The 21,501-nt window shown below is 40.5% G+C and overlaps 1 protein-coding gene across 1 annotated transcript in view; it reads right to left on the reverse strand.

Annotated features, from left to right (window-relative positions):
- Nucleotides 1-4,910: 4,910 nt before the first annotated feature.
- The window catches only part of VTA1 (vesicle trafficking 1), a 389,921-nt gene continuing 373,330 nt past the window's right edge, over nucleotides 4,911-21,501 (reverse strand). Inside the window, exon 8 of the mRNA XM_082251499.1 lies at nucleotides 4,911-5,202. Within this exon, the coding sequence (XP_082107625.1) occupies nucleotides 5,057-5,202 (146 nt within the window). The 3' untranslated portion in view covers nucleotides 4,911-5,056. The remainder of the gene's footprint in view (nucleotides 5,203-21,501) is intronic.

Consider the following 21,501-nt stretch of genomic DNA (forward strand, 5'->3'; position numbering starts at 1 on the left):
TTGCTCAAAAATTAGCCCCAAACTTGAAATAGGAAAAAGGTCAAGCTTTGCTTTTACATGATTACACAATCCTAGACATCAATCGCATGAAATTCAAAACGCAGACATTATGATTACTTGAATTCCATTTATTCTAAAGCAAAATGATGGCATACATGCATTTTAAAGACATGCACTTGTAGTTTAATATTCAGACGACCCACCAAGATGTAAGAAAAACAGCAAATCAGGTTGGGAAAAAAAAAAATCTGACATCGACAGCCTAAAGATATACAATTTATATTTTGTATGTTGTCAAAAAATGGATGACCACTCCAAATGAAAATGGGATGATGATCGTTTTTCAGGTGGACCTGATCAGAAAGCTCCATGTGGGTCTAAGGGCAGACTGATGCAACCATGTTCACAACCGCCTACCTCCGAACATAAGCTGGATACACACTATACAATTGTCTTTAGATTTTTTTCCTTTAGATTTACCAAAACCATATAATATGGGGTCAAACCTAAATACTTTCAATTTGTATGCAATCAGGCAGGCCCTTGCACTACATAGTTGAAGGTAAAATCTAAAGGAAATCAAAACAACAAAAGTTGTATAGTGTGTATCCAGCTTTATCCAGGTCCAGGAAAAAAAAACAAAACAGAAAAAGGGCTACATCCTTTTCCAGACCTAGACAGAACAGACATGAACTAAACATGAATGGAGTGGACCAAGCCTGTGTGAAAGGGCCCTAAGGCATTCAAAGACCAATTAAAGCTTAACTCATTGCAGAGTAAAAAAAAAAAAGAAAAAAAAAAAACACATTTTAATCCCGATACATAATAAAGATTTTTAAATGTATACATTTCTCATTCCTTTCTAATATTAGAATCCTGGAAATCAATTCACAGCAGCACTTAAACTGTAATAGGGAGGTTTAGCACTCGTAATAAATAATAGCTCTATTACTTTCCACTTTCCGCAGAGGGCTCATGGCTGTGGTACTTCTGGTTTATGGTGTAGTCACAGACCAGTGTCCAGGCTGTACTTTAACTGCCGTACAGAAAAGGTCACCAACCTGGCTATACTAACTGACAGGGGAACTAAGATCATAAGAATGCCTTTTAGGCATTTAGCTGGGGTTTAGCTTTAGTATATGTAGGTTCTGACAAGTATATTGCCACTGACTCCCTTTTCTGAACTCATTCATTAAATTTAAATACATCATTAGTTATACTGCTATTTTTCATCCTGTGGGTTGCATTGCTAAACCTGTTTAGCATTGTCCAGTAATAAAGATGTGCCTCCTAATAATGCCTAAAGCAAGCATCCTGTGGGTTTCATTGCTAAACTTATTTAGCATTGCCAATAATAAAGATGTGCCTCCTAATAAGGCCTAGAGCAAACATGAACTTTTAAAATTTCAAAACTAAAGGCTTTCCATAAGTGGAACCTATGTGGTTTATGGTCATTTACATTGTACATGGTTGCAAAGTTTATAGGTTCATAAACTGATATTTGACTACTTTATTTTTTGCATTCATAAAAAATCAGTTTGAAGAATTTACATTTAAGGCAGGCCATACATTATGCAGTTTTCGTTCCTTCAACCCTAGGTTGAAGGAAAGAAAAAAAATCGCTCAATTCCCCCATCAACACAATCAATGCTGATATGGGAATCCCTCCCGCAGTTCTATAGTGTTCTTCTGGCGGGAAGCTTTCCCCACTGTCAGAATACAATGATCACTGCTGCAGCAATAGTTGCCAGCAGTGATTGGGCGGAAAAAAAAAAAAAAAAAACCAACAGGCTGTTTGCACTGAAGTCAATTAATGGCCTGCTTATAGGTGGATTGACATTTGGGTGGTTCCTGCTGACCTGACCAAATTTCTATCCCTCTATGGCCAGCCTAATTCTGCATGTTTTGTTGCTTTTGTGCATGCTGTACTGCTTAATAAGAGAGACCAGCACTAGCTCCATGTTTGTGGTTTGCTCCTGCAGATTAAAGATCTGGATGGCACCCTCTGTACTTGGAGAGGATGAGGAAGGGGGTTGTCTCTCCTCCGAGTCATTTAGCTGATTTTTTATGCTGTATGTGTAGCCTGTGTAATCCTATTGGAACTGTAGCAAAGCTAAGCTGTAAACCAACAGCAAAACTTTGAAGTATAGGAGTTACATTTGCCACCTTCTGGATACAAATTCAAAAACTGTTTTTAATCTTAAACATAATGAAGAAATAAGGAAATATTATATTATATTATATATATATATATATATATATATATATATATATATATATATATAACAGCATTCATTCTTAATAGGCAGTGGGAGTGCAGAGATGCACTCCCAAGTCAGGGAAGATGAAGTTGTACATGCAAGGAAGTTGATTTACAAGGGCAAAAAAAAGGCTGTTCACTTTACAAAGGAATTTTCCCTTAGCCTAGTGAATGTTTCAAAAATGCACTTTGAAAACAATACGCAGTCACAGGAAAGGAAAAATATATATATGTTTGCTTGCACATTGGATGATGGAAGTCAGCAGAGCTTCACCTCTTTCAATAAGCTAAGGGAAAAGTCCCTTGCAAAGTGAACAGCCTATTTGCCTTTAGTAAATCAACCCTATCGTGCAGTGATGGCAAACCTTGGTACCCCAGATGTGTTGGAACTACATTTCCCATGATGCTCATGCACTCTCCAGTGTAGTTGAGCATCATGGGGAATGAAGTTTCAAAACATCTTGGGTGCCAAGGTTCGCCATCAGTGCTATAGTGTGTGAGAATCTCCCCAGGACAGTAGAGAGGGTTTTAAATGTATTTATTGTAATGTGTTTTGCTATTGGAAGGCACTGTGTGGACTTTTAATTTTGAAATTTTAAAAAGGTTGGCAGGTTTTCTTTAAAGTTGCACAATGTGTGGAAAAACCCCAGAACTTTTTAAACCAGGAGTTTAATGAAGGCTTTGTGAAACATATATAGTTGTTATTGGTGCCATGCATTAGTTAAAGCAGCACTCCAGGCAAACAGCTGAATATGCAGTTGATGAAATATGTATAAGAATTTCCTCTGTCAAGATTTTTTCAGTTCTGCCAATCATCTGTAAGGCTACATTCAGAGATCTGACAGCTACCACTGACAGCAGTTACTGTTGACACACAGTGTGTGTGCAGGCAGCGTTTAGAACTGCCAGACAGGTTAATTTGACATTGGTTCAAGTTCAAACGTTGACTTATTGTCCATTAAGCAAAGAAGGAGACACAGGAAGCTGCAAAGGTGGAATAAATAAAAAAAAAACAAAAAAAAAAAAAAACAATGCCACCCATTTGTGTGAATCAAAAGCCAATACTGGCCGAACAAAAGTTGGTAGTTCACAAGCTCTAGCCATATGTATTTCAACTGTACATCTAGTTGTTCACCTGGAAATCAGCTGTAATTAAAGTGGTGTTAAACTCAAAGCAAATATTTAGTATTTTGCAGCTTACCAATTCTTAGGAATGATAGCTGCAGTCTCTTTTTTTAGACCATCTTTCTTCTTTTTTTTTTTTTTTTTTTTTTAAATCTGGTGATCTGGCCAGTAAGTCTGTTGTTAGCTCTCATGTAACTATAACTGGATGCTAATATTTATAGGTAAAGTTGATCCAGGGAACATCTGTTTGCCTCTTGGAGGATCAGGAAGGAATTTTTTTCCCCTGCTTGAGCAAATTGGATCGTGCTTTGCTGGGTTTTTTTTTCTGCCCTCCTCTGGATCAACTGCGGGTAAAGGATTGTGTGTATATGGGATTGTATATTTTTTTCCCCCTTTTATTACTGCATGTCCAAACTGTTTGCCATAACTGCTTTTAAAGTTTTAGCTGGAGTTTTGCTTCAATTTGTCAGCGTATTTAAATCAGCTAGTACATCAAACACTTCCCAAAGCCTGAGAATGCTGCTGTCCAAAAGGTGCCTTCTGTGCTCCTTCCTCCCGAGTGGGTTCATTTCAATACAGGTGGTGTATTACTGGCCAGATCACCAGGTGAAAACAGAGGAAAAAGGCTTAAAAAACCTGACGCAGGCACCACATCTAATAACTGGTAGGCTGCATTATATATTTTTTGAGTTTAATACCGCTTTAATGGCAAAAATTTACAGAGGGCAGAATGCGAAAATACATTGAACCGCTTTACAGCCTGTGCTTTTTTTTTTCTTTCAGTGGGTTTTGCATTACCATACAAGTCTATGGGAATGCTAAACCCGCTTCAAGCAGGTCAAAAACACCGGTCAGTGAATTCTAAATGATCTCAGGAGCATTTCAAACTGATGTTATCGACACAAGCCCTAAAATCTTATTCAATGTAGTTTGTAAACGCTGAAAAGTCATTGGTTACTGATTTATAGACCGGGACATTCGGACATAACATGCAAAAATAAATGTTCTTCTGCTATCCAATAGACAAATCAATGACAGTTTCTGATTTTCTGCCATGGGTTACAGCACATCATTGCTTTATGCTCTAAGGCAGTGATGGCGAACCTTAGCACCCAAGATGTTTTGGAACTACATTGCCCATGATGCTCAACTACACTGCAGAGTGCATGAGCATCATGGGAAATGTAGTTCCAAAACATCTGGGGTGCCAAGGTTCGCCATCACTGCTCTAAGCTCATACATGGTTTACTTTGGTATGGTGTACTATAATCTAGAACAGAGGTGCTCAACGCTGTTTTTGGGCCCCAACTGTTTTTTTTTTTTGCTCGTTTTGAAACCTCAAGAACTGTTTCTCCAAAGACTGCTACTGAATGAGTATAATTTATTGGGAACCTAGAAATGTATTCAGAAGGTTCATTTTGGGTTCAGATTCACATGTTACACATGAAGGAATCAGAAAATCGGAGAGTAATTTTAGCCTTGGAAAATGGCTCTTATTAAAAGAAGCATCATCCACACATGTAAACATAGTAAACTGTCATTTCTTTAATGGATCTGCCTTCACCCTGTTGCTGAAGGATAAAAATTGAATGAATCATTGCAGCTTTTTATGAAATCAAGAACTTTTCATTCAGGTGGAATCATTACATAGAGCTGCACATGATGTGACCATCACTCTCTGCCAGTGGTGAGAAGCTTCAAGGCCTTCTGGAGGTTCTGCACTGCTGTATTAACATCCTCATACTGTAAAGCACTGCCAGCATATTTGCAGTATTTCTGTGCTCTTGCAAAGTCTTCTGGTGTCAGACGACCTTCACCTACGGGGAAAAAAAAAAGTAAATGTATACAAAGACTAATAGACAATGAGCACTACATTTATGGCATGGTGTACGGCAATAATTCTGGGTACAGCACTAATAAATGTCTACAAAGACTAATAGAGATTAAGCACTACGTTAATGGCATGGTGTACAGCAATAATTCCGGGTAAAGCACTAATAAATGTATACAAAGACTAATCGAGATTGAGCACTAAGTTTATGGCATGGTGTACGGCAATATTTCTGGGTATAGCACTAATAAATGTATACAAAGTCTAATAGAGATTGAGCACTACGTTAATGGCATGGTGTACGGCAATAATTTTGGGTACAGCACTCAGTCTGATGCTTTTGTTCTATTTACTTGCAATAGTTGGATGAAATGTTCCTTAACTGTGGCTTTTATATATTTTAACAGTACTGGACTAAATTGTTCATTATGTATAAGAGCAATGATTGTGAAATCCAGACATTACATTTCTTATGCCAGAATGTATTTTCTAATGCCTAGCGTCAAGATGCATTGGAGACCTGAAAAGGTACCATTGTGCAGATTAATTAACAGTATTTATTTATGTTACACTTTTTCTTAATTTCCATCACAGGGATGGAGAAGCATTGCTTTACCCAGCTTGTCTCTCATTTAAAGTCCAAAACTGCCTTTACTTTACATATAATCAGGGATGGAGGTGTGTGCTCCTCAGCAGGTCATTCTTAGTTTTGACCCCATGGCTATCACATAGCCAATATATTGTATTTACTTATCATGCAATACATATTGAAGGCCAGTCATAGATGGGGGCAGGTTGGGGGAGGCTTGGGCTACCTCCATGCCCACCTGTCCCTCCATCTATCCATTCACTAGCATGTGCTCCCACTGTGGAGACGCCCATAAATTAGTAGTGTTAGGACTGCAAGTTATACAGGGTGCCATGAAGGGGCCTTGCAGCTTACACATGCGTTTGCAAATGTGTGTTAACTAAACCCATGTTTTTAACGTACATGGCTGGACAGGTTGATTCGGGTTGTTAGCAGACTGGTCGGTAAGTATTATTTACTTAGGGCCGGTTGTTCTCACGCACCTCATTCAAAGTCCCAACCTTTATTCCTTAATTTCCATCACAGGGATGGAGACACATTGCTTTATCCGGCTTGTGTCTCATTTAAAGTCCCAAACTGCCTTTACTTTACATATTTATGTCACACTGAAGTCCACTAAGAGTAGCATCATTTCCATAAATAAGAGCTATGTAGCGTAAACCGCGTTGGAGGTCTCATCTCTCCTGCCATGCTGTACTTTTTATTGGTTTATGATAATAAAGGAGTTTTTAACACAAGTGTGGTCACCCGTTCAAGTTCTTTTGATGCTTCAGTGATGATTTGGACTGGCACCCATTGTGAAGAGTATGTGGACCGGCCTGGAGTAATAAATATCTGGTAATAATAGCTAATGCAAAAAATATATTAAAATGCGCTATCCAAAAATGTGCATGTGATACAATAAATAAATAAATCAATAAACATGCATAAACAGTTTGAAACAAAGTAACAAAATACTTTAAATATACATATGAACACAAGTGTTATATTGTTGTTAAAAAACACTTCCAATCAATGTAACGATAAAAGGATAATGAAAAATATTTTTGGTATAATAAAATATGAATAGTCTATTTTGAAAAAAAAAAAAAAAAAGAATTTAATGGTGGAAAATAGTCCAATCCCATGTGCAAGAGAGAAAGATATCACAACCTGTGGCACAGAGTGAACTGAATTAAAATGCACTCCACCCAAGTGTGGGATAAGGTAATGGCCGCTTACCAAAAGGCTGCGGACTAACAGCAGTATAGAATCCAGCTCTCAGGTGCAAGAGGAAAATTCCCCTCTAATCAAAATCTAAAGCCGAGATACGTAGCAGGGCAACTGATACTCTTCGTGGTTAATGAGAAACGTATGCAGGGAAAAATGGTATTGGAGTATTTTCCACCATTAAATTCTTGTTTTTTCAAAATAGACTATTCATATTTTTATATACCAAAAATGGGTGGGGAAAAAAAGGACATCAATTTCGTTTGGGTACAAAGTCCCATGACCGCGCAATCATCTGTTAAATTCAAGCAGAGCCGAATCGCAAAATAGGGCCTGGTCTTTGAGCAGCCAAATCCTCCGGGTCTTAAGTGGTTAAAATAGGTTTGCTTCTTAATAAAAGGACAATAAATAGAGACATTTTGGTATTCAAATGTATGATTTTATTTTCATTCATACATTTTTATTTTGTAACTTCACTTTAGATCAAAAGATAAAATAAATTGTGTCCTCAAGACGTTAATAATCCTCAATAAAAAGACTAACACAAAAATTATTGTGCCTCCATAATTATTAAAAACAGCTTTCTCTGAACGTTTGGAGAAGAAAAAAAATAAAAAAACATTGAGTGTCCTTGTGCGTAGGTGTAAACCCACTATCCCATGATTTCTATTCTTCCAGTAGTGGGGGCATGGAGAAGGATTAATAAAAATAATCCCTGCAGTGCATTGCTGTTAATTAGCTGGAGAGCTGCAATGGCAAAGTTGTTTACACCAGCACGTGATCCCTAGTACAATGGTATAATCCAGACACAAGGGAGACAATGCTAATTACGGTTTCAAAAAGTGGCGTCAGCATTGTCAAATGAATTAAGGAAGTGACATACTACAATTGCTTATTATCATCACAGAGAGAAGACCGATATGGCGCAATCCTCATTCATTCTTTATAAGTGGTTCTTCCCTGGTGGGGTATTACTAGAAGGGAGTGGATTATGTATGATCACGCTTGCATAGTACAACCTAATGCTGTGACATTTGTTAAGTGTCTCTTTCACCATTAAAGTGTACCTGTAGTCAAATTGTCAAATCTAAAAGCAAATGTCCATAGAAGAGAAGACCGCTCACCATAGATATGAAAATGAGCCAGTGGCTCATGCAATCCTTTATGTTTAGCCATCCTAGTGTTTATGAACACAAAGGCTCAACTTACTTAGATGTATTATTTTAGGACATAAAAATGATCTCATAAAAATGTTCAGTAATAACCTACTTCTTAACTGTAAAATTATTTTTTCAAATATAACGGGATTCTACAATCCTATAATCCAAAGCCTGTTCTTAGGAGGGTCTGCAGTGAGCTGATGGGGGTATTTAAGGGTAGATTAGCTGTCTCTCTCTAATAACCTAACTCTAAAACTTTAACCGTAAGGCCTCTTTCACACGAGAGATCCTATCGCATACGGTTGTCCAATTTTCAGCTGTGGACCCAATCGGACTCTCCATTCTCCTCTATGAAGTGCCAGATGTAAACAGACTTGATTCAGTTTACACCCGACTACCTCTGGATCTGATACAAAAAAGAAAGGGGATCCATTACCTTTTGGCTGGCTGGATCGGAGGGCAGTCAGGTGTAAAAACAGTCAGTCTAATTACATCTGCTTGCCCACAGAGCAGAGTGGGCTGTGGCAGTGTCAGCTCTGCATATGCAGAGCCGACACTGACCTGTCATCCGCGTGATCCGCTCAGCAGGGGATTAGCGGACAGATTCTCTACTGAACATAACCGGCTTTGGCCCATATAAAAAGCACCCTTAAGGTTCTCTTGCACTAAAATCGTCACTTTATTTTATTGCCTAACTCCAATGCCTTTCCTGGGATTTCACAACGTGTGCTCTTTAGAGGAGAATAAATGACTGATGAACCTAGAGGTCAAAAGAACATGCACAGTATCTCCAAGGACTAACAATCTGCCATTCTCCCTTGAAAAGAGAACAAGATTGTGGGGTCCAAACACAACTGTCAAGACCTGCCAAACTGTTATGTTGGTTGGTTTTCATTGTTAGTGTAGAGTACATGCTTTTGCAAGGAATTATTTGCCCTAAAAACAAAATAATTACAGTAAAACCTTGGTTTGAGAGAAACTTGGTTTGAGAGCGCTTTGCAAGACAAGCAAATTTTTAAAATAAATTTTGACTTGATATACAAGCGATGTCTTGATATACAAGTAGCGTCATGTCACAACTGGGTATAAAAAAGAAGAGAGGAGCCTCTAAGTGTAGCAATATTGTTACATTTAATGAAGGTTCAATATTTAGCAGCTCACATGGTTGATGATTAAAACAGGCACATCTAAGTATGCAGGCATCTAGGGTAAAGCTGTCCCCATAGACTATCCTCCGCACTGCCATCTTCATCACACCCTTCCACGCTGCGCTCCACGAGCGATTAAAAGTCTCGCTTTCAGATCACTCTACTGCAGGGTAGTCTTCGCAATCACAATTGCAGACTGACATCGGTGAGAGCCAGTGGTTCAGAAGATGGTCTATGTGGACAGCCTGCATACTTAGATGTGCCTCTTTAATCACCAACCATGTGAGTTGCTAAATGTTGTACCTTCATTAAATGTCCCCATACTGCTACACTTAGAGGCACCTCTCTTCTCTTTTATACTCTGTAGCTCCTGCTGGATTTTGCTTCTAATCCCCTTGTGGAGGCTGCCATTTGTGGATGCACATTTTATGATGTCACAACCTGTCACATTGCTATAATCTTTGTATATAGACTATAAACTGAAAGACTTATAAATAAATGGTTGTGGAACGGATCATTTGAGTTTCCATTATTTCCTTTGGGAAAATTCGCTTTGATACAAGAGTGCTTTGGATAACAAGCATGTTTCCGGAACGAATTATGCTCGCAATCCAAGGTTTTACTGTATTTTAATCCAAGGTTTTACTGTATTTGAATACTGCTAAATTTGTAAGGCAGGAAAAGGGACAAAAGGGATAATTGCCCTGGGCTCCCTGTCAGAAGAGGCCCCTCTCTAAACAAAATAATAATTTAAAAAAATTGTCTTATTATAATTTATCCTGGGAAGCAGATTTTTTATACTGTATTTTATCAGTTTTCGTGAATTTTAGTGGCTGAATCAGATGGCCTACCACCTCATGTGCGTGTGCACATGACCTTTAAAATAATGTTGTTTTTATGCATTTTTAGAAGAACCCAAAGCAACTACAGGCAGGCCTGGCAAAAATAAATGAACGTATGTAGCAAATCCAAGATAAGAGATTGTAAGCTCTAATGAGTCGGGCCCTCTGATTCCTCTTGTACCGAATTGTATTGTAACTGTAATGTAGTTTTGTAAAGCGCTGCGCAAACTGTTGGCACTATATAAATCCTGTATATTAAATCAATAATAATAAGTCTTAAAGGATGTTTTCCTTTCAAGATAAGAATTTCCGAATGTGGAACTTTCAATGTAATTATAGATCAGTGGTTTGTTGCTTTACAAAAACTCAGGGTAACATACCAATCAGTATATGACAGGTTTAAAGTCCTAGTCAACTTATGCTGTCTACCTGATGCAGAGATAGCACCTGAGAAACGCATCACTTCTATCCCTGTGATTTCAGTAGGGTGTTCATAGACCAAACTCCCCAGTGTTCAGCCTTCAAACTCAGTTCATGTGTCTCACTCCATCTTAATAGGCATTTTTTATTCCATGATGAAGGACTCGCGGATACCTTTGAAGTGAAAAGTGTTAATGTAGCTCTAAGAATATATTTGATCATGGTCACTAGTTATTCGTGAAAGAGATCAATCAGCAAATTGGCACTGGTACAGAATTAGGTTAGAATTACGATAACCCATGCAGTACTAAGTGTTTCGAGGCTATTGGATGTAGAGAGTAATGTTCCAAAGATCATACAGTTTAAAGTGATACTAGAGTCTTATTTTTTGTTTTTTTAAATACCAAACATGTCATACTCCCCTGCTCTGTGCAGTGGTTTTGTACAGCAGCTCAGGTCCCCAGCCGTCGCTCCTGGCCTATCCCTCCGGCCAAGTGCCCCCAAGCAGGCTTGCTCCTGAGCCGCGGTTCTGCATGTCCATTCACACACAGAGCTGTGGCTCGGCCTCCCCCCTCCCTCTCCTCATTGGCTTACTAGCTGTGATTGACAGCTACGGGAGCCATTGGCCTTAGCCAATGAGGAGTGAGAGTCCACAGAAAACCGAGGCTCTCGTGCACATAGCTGGATAGATAGAGAGATAGGGCTCAGGTATTAGGGGGGCTGCTGCACACAGAAGGCTTTTTACCTTCATGGTATTTTAAAAAAAAACATGAGCCTTTAGAACCACTTGAAGGAGTTTAATAACAATGTTTCAAATGCTAGGTGTAGAAAGAAAGATTTTTTTTTTTAGATTTTGTAGTGTGATGCATATAGCTGTAAGTTGGTAAAATGTTTTGTACTTCGCTTAGATAAACTTAAAACATTTGCATTGAGAGGTTCAGAGCTTAATTTTGTTGAATCAGCTATTGTTATCTATGGAAATAAAGAGTTCATAGGAGTATAGCTATGTTCTTTGCAACATATCTTACCTTAATGTCTACTTGAAGTTTGGCTGGCATGTATGTACATGTATTTACTTCAGATATATAACTCATTTAACCTTTTTAAATTTCTATGTATGAATAACTTGTCAGTTCCAATGACATATAATATGCAAACTTAGTGATTTGCTGTGTACCGTATTTTCCGGCGTATAAGACGACTGAGCGTATAAGACGACCCCCCTAATTTTCATCTACCGGTAATACTTATACTTAGGTTACCTTGGAGATATTATACTCAGCGTATAAGACGACCCCCCATTTTTGGGGGATTTTTTTGAGGTTCAAAAGTAGTCTTATACGCCAGAAAATACAGTATTTGAATTCTTGTGTACAAAGAGGCCCACTAAACCTGAAGTACCTCAGACTCACCAAACATCTAAATCTGGCTCTGTTTCCAGTTTTCTGGTCTCACTAATCCCCCATGGCTGGCAGGGCTACGTAAATACCCAGCTGCTAATCTGTAAGAGACACTAGAAGATCTTACTTTACAGTTAAAGTCATTTCTTTTGGTTTGTGAAAGGTTAACAGATTCAGTATTGCTGTGGTGCGATGGATATCACTTGCTCACATCAACGTTTATTGAAGGGTACGTGATCTTTGTTATCATCACCTAGGCAAGATGGTTTTGTTTCTGTGCCACTCTCCTGTTACAGAATGACTTTTAAAACATAGATGCTCATATTGTCTGCTTTTCTTTTATTATAGGAAAGTCAATACCTTTGAGAAAGGTTTGTCCTTCAGGTGTGACCGATGAAGGAAGCTTTTATTCACTAGTAAATGTTACAAGCAGCCCAAAGCGGGAAGCTCGGCCATGTGCTGAAGACATTACACCCTGGAATGGTTTTCTTTTTCTATCTAGGCCGGTTCTTTTCTAGGGAAAAGCAAATATTTGGGATTCGAACAAACCCAATGCCAGAAAATACTTTATATGTCCAAAGCTAAAGTTGAACTCCAGGGAAATAATAGAAAACCACATTTATTGCAGTTATGTTTTAAATCCAAACTAATAAATTAATATTTTTTTTAACATGCTGTGTAAATACCATATTTGATTTGGTATTGGCCACCTGTGAGGAGCTCATACTGGTAAAGGGAGGGCACCACTAGGGGGCAATCAGTAATGCTTCAATCACTTGTGCTGATAAATAAACACAGTCAAGGAGAGCAAAGGAATGATCTCATTATTCTGCTTTTCTTTCACTGTCCAATCACAAGCTGGAGGTGGGAAGGTGACCTAATTATACTGCCTAAATATAGTAAAGAAAATTCAGGTCACCAACTTGACTATCCTGTCTGGAAGGATTGTGTAGATCCTAGGCCAGTGATGGCGAACCTATGGCACGCGAGCCACAGCTGGCACGCAGAGCCCTCTCCAGAGAGCTGCCGCCACTGCCCGCACTGTGACAAGGGGAGTGAGCGCGGGCTGTCAGTTTATTTCCCCTGCTTGCCCCTCTTCTTGTGGAAAGAAGCACGGGACAGGGACAGAGCGGCGCTTGCAGGTATCGCCACCCACTCTTATTCCTCCTGTCTCCCCATTGGCTGAAGCCAAGGACCAATAACAAGCCAGGACAAGAGCACCATGGGAAATGGAGTCCTGGAAGACTATGGCTCCATTTTAATAAATTAAAGAAAAACTACAGCCCCAGCATGCCCTGAGAAAATAAGAGGATGGACAGGCTGGAGCCCAGGAAAAAAAAGGGCTCAGAGAGAAGGGAGAGCAGGGTGAGAAGAGTGTGGAGACAAGAGTGAGAGGAGGCTGAGGTGGTTCAGGAGGGAGAGAGAGCCCAAGCCACAACAGCCCCTGGAGTTGAATCAACCAGAGAGGAGCAAGAGGACAGTGATGAAAGGACATCATCAAGAGTGAGGAGGGTGATCAAAGGCCCCAACAAAAGGAGAAGCTGCTGCCAGGCACACCGATACTGGACGCCGGAGCCGGGTGAGTGCTGACTTGACTACAATCTCTCTTGGAGTGTGTGATCTGGTGGCTGGGTATGTGCAGTTTAATTGGAGTGTTGGCACTTTGTAAAAAATAAGTTGGTTTTTTTATGGCGTTTTGGCACTCGGGCTCAAAAAGGTTCCCCATCACTGTCCTAGGCTGTTGGATAAACAGAAATAAGAGGAAAGGAAATACAACTTCTGAGGGATCTCTGCAGTCTACAGAATGCTATTCTGTAATAAAATTTCCAACTTGTGGCCGGCCATACAAATGTGTGGTAGCACTGCTTTCTCGCCCACCAACCAAGCTGCCACTAACAGTTTACCATTGGGAGGTGGTAGGACAGTCTTCAGACCACATGATCATTGTGACAGCCAAAAACCGAGATTACATTATCAGGAGCCTGCCTATGGGGCTCTAGCATTACAAATTTCTTTACCTGTACCACTGAACACTTTGATCCTGAGAAATGATCTCCTGATGTCACCAGAGGAACAGACACTTCAGTCTTTCCTCCTGTTGGCATTCACATACTTACATAGTTGTTAAGGTTGCATAAAGACACCAGTCTATCCAGTTCAACCTAAGTGTGTGTGTGTGTGTGTATTTTCCATTTTCCTGTACATTGCGCTCACTAAAAAACACACATGTAAATGTTTTTTTGAATTTATCTACACTCCCCGCTGATACCACCAACTGTGGAAGGGACAGCCAAATAATTATGGGATACAGTATCATTTTACAACAGTATGTAAGACAAATGTTAATTTTTTCATTATAGGAATTATTTTACCATATGTGCTAAACTTGAACTATCTAGAAAAAACAATTCCACAAGCCTTGACCCAGTAGATCACATCAAGACAGGTCTGTTGATCTAAAATTGCTTCCAGTTTCTGTAACCTGCTCTGCCATCACATCAAAGGTAAAAACTGAACAATTTTGTATTCTTAAAACTATCTGTGAATGCCAATATCTTATAACTTTACATGCCTTCCTTAACCACTTTAGCCCCAGTGACGTACCGGTATGTTGTGGGGGTTGAAGTGGTGTTACCGAGATGATACCTGCAGCTACAGGCATCATCCTGGTATCTTTTTAATAGAGCAGCACAAAATGCCAGCAGAATGCTTGGATGTATAGGGAGAGGTATAAGCAGTAGAAAGAGAGAAGTGCTTATGCCGCTGTACAGAACACTGGTGAGACCTCACTTGGAGTATTGTGCGCAGTACTGGAGGCCATATCTCCAGAAGGATATAGATACTCTAGAGAGAGTTCAGAGAAGAGCTACTAAACTAGTACATGGATTGCAGGAAAAAACTTACCAGGAAAGGTTAAAGGACCTTAACATGTATAGCTTGGAAGAAAGAAGAGACAGAGGGGATATGATAGAAACTTTTAAATACATAAAGGGAATCAACTCGGTAAAGGAGGAGAGCATATTTAAAAGAAGAAAAACTACCACAAGAGGACACAGTTTTAAATTAGAGGGGCAAAGGTTTAAAAGTAATATGAGGAAGTATTACTTTACTGAGAGAGTAGTGGATGCATGGAATAACCTTCCTGCAGAAGTGGTAGCTGCAAATACAGTGAAGGAGTTTAAGCATGCATGGGATAGGCATAAGGCTATCCTTCATACAAGATAGGGCCAGGGACTATTCATAGGATTCAGATATATTGGGCAGACTAGATGGGCCAAATGGTTCTTATCTGCCGACACATTCTATGTTTCTATGTTTTTTGTTTTTTTTCAGCTGTTGATAGACTTTTTTGTAAAAGTGATCCTAGCGGCTAATGAGCCACTTGATTGCCTTTACAGCCGCCTTCACGGGCTCTCCCATGCCATTAGGGACTGGAACATCCCTGACTATCTCTATAGTCTAAGAAACCAAAATGTTTGCCAGATGTAAACAATCCATTACTGGCTTGGGAAAGCCTCGTATCAAACTGATCTTGATGTGAGCAGATGCTTTTAAGGGCAGAGGAGAGGTCTTGGGTCCAATAGACCCCAGGTCTCTCAGTAAAGAGTACCTACCCATGCCTTCACAAGTGTTGTTGTTCATCTCTTGCGATAGCAATTAAGTTCATAAAAAAAATTACATAAAATAAATATTAATTTAAAAGACTGTTTTAAAGAGTCCCCATCCCCTCGTGCACAAAGGTGAATGGATGTGTTGGTCCTGCACCCATACATAAACAGCGATTACACCACAGGTGAGGTATCACCATGAACATCCGATCAAGAGCAATAAATCTAGAACCAGACCTCCTGTGTAAATCTAATCTGGTAACCTGAGTAAGGCTTTGAAAGTGTCGCCTATGGATAATTTAGTCTACTGTAGTTTTTCGCCCATTTCACGGGCGTGTGCAATTTGTGACATGTTTGGTATTGGTATTTGCATTTAAAAATCCGCTGCGCAAATGCCGGGTGACATAAAAAAAATTAGCATTTTATTTTTCTAGGACCTCTGCCTAAATATATTTGTAATGTTTGAGGGTTCTAAGTAAATTTTTTAACAAAAGAAAAGCGGATTCTTACATACATGTGAGAAGGGCCAGAATAGGTCTGGCCTTAAATTGGTTAATATTTACTTACAGTATGTGTAGCTGCTGACTTTTAATTTTTGGAGAGGGAGGCTGGAACAGGGCTTTAATATCTTCTAAACCTGCACGGTTTAGGAGATATTCACCCTGCATGCAGCAGCGCATGCGCTCTGAAGGTCCGGCGTATCTTGCCGGACCTTCAGAGCTCCTTGCCGGAAAGTGCATGTGCGGGAGTGACGCCGGAAAGTGCATGCGCGGGAGTGACGCCGGAAAGGGCATGCGCGGGAGTGACGCCGGAAAGGGCATGCGTGGGAGTGACGCCGGAAAGTGCATTCGGCGGCTCCGGCCACTTACAGCGCCGGAGACGCCAAACCCAGAAGAGACGCCGAGGGAACATGTCAGCTCCCTCAGTGGTGTCTGGGCGACCGTATGGGGGCTTCATTCTAAGGTAAGCATACTAGCACATTATGCCATTGTCTTGCAGTGTTTTTTTGTTTTTTATTTGGGGATACAACCACTTTAATAATCTGCAATTCCTAGTTTCAGTAGCAAATCAGAAAACAGACTACAGCGACACTGCAACAGAGCTGCTAAGGTCACCATGTAACCGACCACATCTATATTTCAAAAAATGTCCTGGAAATATTACTCACATAAAGCTGTATCTAAAGAGCACATCATATGTTAGCTTTGCAATTTCTACCCAAATTTTAGATCTTACTAAGCATTTTCACTTTGATGTTACCAGGAAAAATGTGCCCAAGTCTGCAAATAGCGAACACTGGGTAAAAAAAAGAGCCAAGCAGAAATATTTCAAGATTAACACATTTAACTGTCTGTCCTCATATATTATGCTAGTGTTCAAAACAAACTTTCTTGAGAGTCTGCTTGACTGGCACCTAACTAGAAATAAGAGGAGTTGGTGGAAACAAAACAGCAATTCAGTGCTGGTACTGTAAAAATAAGATTAGTAGCTTCCAGTAAGAGTTGGACTGGAGCCCTGCTTGTTTTTCAAAGAATACTTTTTTTCAGCAGTCTTGGCTGCTGAGCTCCCAGCAGGTACGAGAGCACACTGGCTGCCCTGTTTTAGATGCTTAGATATGCAATAGCCCAGATGTCCGTATTCTCCAGCCTCCTCTGTAGAAACATCTTAATGCGTTAATAGATTTGGATTTTTGTGCTCTGCTGCTGGCAAAGAAAAAAAACTTCTCTTTAACCCATTCAGGTATCAAGTGATGTAAACACAGGGAAAAGATGCAATTTACTATATTTAAAAATTTTGTACAAAGTTGAAAATTAAAATTTCCCCACTGTGGACCTAGTTAAGATATACACTCACTTTATTAGGTCCACCTGTTCAATTGATTGGAAACACAAATTGCTTATCAGCCAATCACATGGCAGCAACTTGCTGACATTCAAACCGAGCATCAGAAAGGGGAAGAAAGGGGATTTAAGGGACTTTGAACGTGGCATGGTTGTCGGACATCATTCATTGTATTTGGGGAGTGTTCATCTGTATTGTATTATTTGATGTTATCATTTTTGATCTGCCATGTATGTTTTATTTACATGTATCAATAAATGCTGCTGACATTTTCCCTGCCGACCCATTTATGTCTCTCATGTAAAGTCCCAACCTCCTTTTCTTTGCAACAAATATTAGGGATGGAGACGCACGGCAAATCCCACCGTGCGCCTCCTGTAAAGTCCCACCACTCCCCCCTTCTTTGTAAATGAATAGGGATGGAGAGACATATTTTGAGGCGACAGGAAGGTATTTCCTACAACTGATCGCATATGGTGATCTGTACCCCTTAATCCATTATGCTAGGTCAGTCATTCCCTCCCACCTTTAGTTGGGTGCTACTTTTATTTTTAGAATTATTGTCACGGTTAACTCATTTTCTTTTATACAATAATATTATCATTATTGCTGATGTTACATCATTCTCTTGCGGCAATTCCACTTTGTGGAGCACATTGGCTTGCTCCTGGATGGCCCCTTTTTCAATCCCGGGAGCTGCGAGGCGCACTGTGCGCCCTTCTCTTCTCCCTCTGCCTCTGAGCATGGGGGTTTGGGTGGACGGCACACTGCGCCTCGGCGCCACACCTCTGTCGGCGTATGATGGAAAAAAAAAAAAAAGTGCCCTCAGCTCCAGTGGGAGGCATTTGGGGCCAGTTCCAGTCTCCATGCCATTCTGCATGCCGCTATGTACATCCCTTTTCTCCTCCCCATTTTTTTTTTTTAAATCTTTTTCATCTTTTGCATTATCCTCATATATGCCTAATTTTCCCATTTTTATAGATTACTAAAATACACACATCTACTCCTGACGAAGTGGCGATTTGGGTCCACGAAACGCATTGAGTCAATGATGTTTGTAAAATATTAACTTACTCCATTACTTGGAACTTCAAGCTCTGTTATATCCTGCATATGTTTAGTACTCTATATTATTGGAAATTAGCTTTGTCGGACATCATTCATTGTATTTGGGGAGTGTTCAACTGTATTGTATTATTTGATGTTATCATTTTTGATCTGCCATGTATGTTTACATGTATCAATAAATGCTGCTGACATTTTCCCTGCCGACCCATTTATGTCTCTCATGTAAAGTCCCAACCTCCTTTTCTTTGCAACAAATATTAGGGATTGAGACGCACGGCAAATCCCACTGTGCGCCTCATGTAAAGTCCCACCACTCCCCCCTTCTTTCTGTGGCATGGTTGTTGGTGCCAGACGGGCTGGTCTAAAGCTGGATACACACTATACAATTTTCTATGTCCACATAGACCATAGTCCTGACTGCCACTGCCATCATCCACACTGCGTTCCACAAGCGTGTCAAGCCTCGGTTTCAGATCGCTCTACTGCAGGGTAGTCTTCCCGGTCACGACTGCAGACTGACAGTGGCGAGAGCCGGCGGTTCGGAGGACGGTCTATGTGGACAGCTTTAACCGGGATTCCTGCATACGTAGATGTGCCTCTTTTAACCTCTTTATGTCCGCCGGCCGAAGATGTACTGCGTCAGTCAGCCGCTCCCAGGCGAATCGCCATACATGTACGGTGCTCACTCTCGGGAGGCTAAGGGGCGAGCGCGCGCCCGCCCTTGCTCGTCAGCGGGGAAGCCGATGCAGCAGTCAGGCGGCTCCAATTGCCGCCTGACACCCACAATCGTTCCCCGCTGAGAGAGAAGGTCAGCTGTTGTAAACACATGTCACCAGCTGCAGCCGTGAATATCTTCTAAAAGGTGAAAGTTTAGAAGTTATTTACTGTACCTACAGGTAAGCCTTATTATAGGCTTAGTTGTAGGTACAAGTGTATAAGAAGACTTTACTACCACTTTAAAGTGATATTAAAAAGTTTTTTAAGCACTTTCAGCAGCTGATTTGATCACTTACTGAGTATGAAGCTTCTTTGTCTTTTAATGCTTGCCTATGTTTAGGCTGGTGCCATGACCGCTGTCCCAGGTTTCCTGTTTCAGGGAGGCTCCTTTCTCTTTCAACATCCTATGGATCCACTCTTGCATGCAGGGGACTATCTTTCTCCCCTGTATTGTGTGCATCAAAAGAAACACACAGCCTTAAAGCCTAAGATAAGGCATTCCGCTGCTCCATCCTTCTCACCTCTCTTTTCTCTAAATTAATACACTGGCTGAAGACTGCACTGTCCACTTTCAACTCTTTCGTATGAAGGCCTGAAGTTTAGAGAATTGGCACTAAAAGGGTAGGAGCAAGCAGCATTGAAAAGCTGTAAGCTACAAGTGCTGTGCTATGAATATTCACAAATTGTTTACTGGGAAAAGGGTATTTTTTTGTGCTCCGTATGGTAAGATTGAAGTAGTGCCAAAAGTTCTTTTGGTCATACTTCTCTTCTGGGTCACAGAACTCCTACTTTCATTTGCACTCCTCAGACCCAGAATCTGCTGACATTGGGCTAAAGCCTGCTGTCAGCTGACATTGCAGACCATATTGTTGGGATTCATCCAACTGCAAGTGTGCGACTGAGAGCTGAAGCCAGCTGCACTTGCCCCCTCTCCTGCCCAGTGCTCCAGTGAGCTTTAGAGGGGCAGAGTGGAGAGCGGTGACTGACAGTAAATGCTCTTCAGTCCAAAAAGACTGAGAACTGAGTGATCAGTAGTCACGTGAACGTCAGTTCTTGGTCTTGAGTCGAAGTGCAACGGATGCTGCAGCATAGATGTGAATATTTTTTCCTTTTTTTTTTTAACCCCAAATTTCTTCTTTAAGCTAAAATCGCTAAAAGTTGAATACTACCTTAAAACCACTTCTGGACCGGACGGTTTTACCCCCTTAATGACCAGACCTTTTTTTTGCGATATGGCACTGCATTACTTTAACTGACAAATGTGCAGTTGTGCGATGCTCTACCCAAATAAATGATGTCCTTTTTTTCCCCCACAAATAGAGCTTTCTTTTGATGGTATTTGATCACCTCTGCGAGTTTTATTTTTTGTGCTATATGCAAAAAAAGCGACAATTCTGAAAAAAACAACAATATTTTTTACTTTCTGCTATAGAACATTTACAATAAAAAGAAAAAATTAAAAATCAAATGTTTCATCATTTTAGGCCAATATGTGTTCTACCAAATATTTTTGGTTAAAAAAATCCCAATAAGTATATATTTATTGGTTTGCAGACGTGTCATCGCCTTTTTTTCAGCTGGAACTTCCACCACCTCTGGCTCAGGCCCTCTGCTCCCTGCTCACAACTATCGCCTGTAAACACAGAAAATCCAGCTTTTGTGTTTACAAGTGACAGCTTGTCTGAACTCTGCACTCCACTTATATGTAATGCACTCCTGGTATTTATTGCCCTTGTAGGACCACAGCCACTATTTGATGCAGCCTTGAGGGTGTGTGTGTGGGGGGGGGGGGGGGAGTTTTGGGGGATCGTGGATGAGTTCCTGCACCTACTTTCTGAGAAAAAAAGCCCTGGTTATCGCGTCTACAAACTAGGGGAAAGATTTATGTAATTTTTATTTATTTTTACTAGTAATGATGGCAGCAATTTTTCGTGGGACTGCAACATTGTGGCGGACAGATCAGACAACTGACATTTTTGACACTTTTGGGGGGGGACCAGTGACATTACCACAGTAACCATTGCTAAAATTTGCACTGTTACTGTACCAATAACACTAGCAGGGAAGGGGTTAACACCAGGGGGCGATCAAAGGGTTAAATGTGTCCCTGGGGGGGCTTTCTAACTGTGTGGGTAATGGGCTTGCTGAATGAACACAGAGACCTGTGTTCATCACTGACAGAACAGCGGTCTGCCGTGTTTACAATGGCAGACCACCATTCTGTCTCCACGGGAAGCGATCGCGGCCGCCAGACCCTCTGATTGGCTCCCCCTGTGGCCAAT

This window comes from Pelophylax lessonae (assembly GCF_965119305.1).
Source record: "Pelophylax lessonae genome assembly, chromosome: 3".
NCBI lineage: Eukaryota > Metazoa > Chordata > Amphibia > Anura > Ranidae > Pelophylax > Pelophylax lessonae.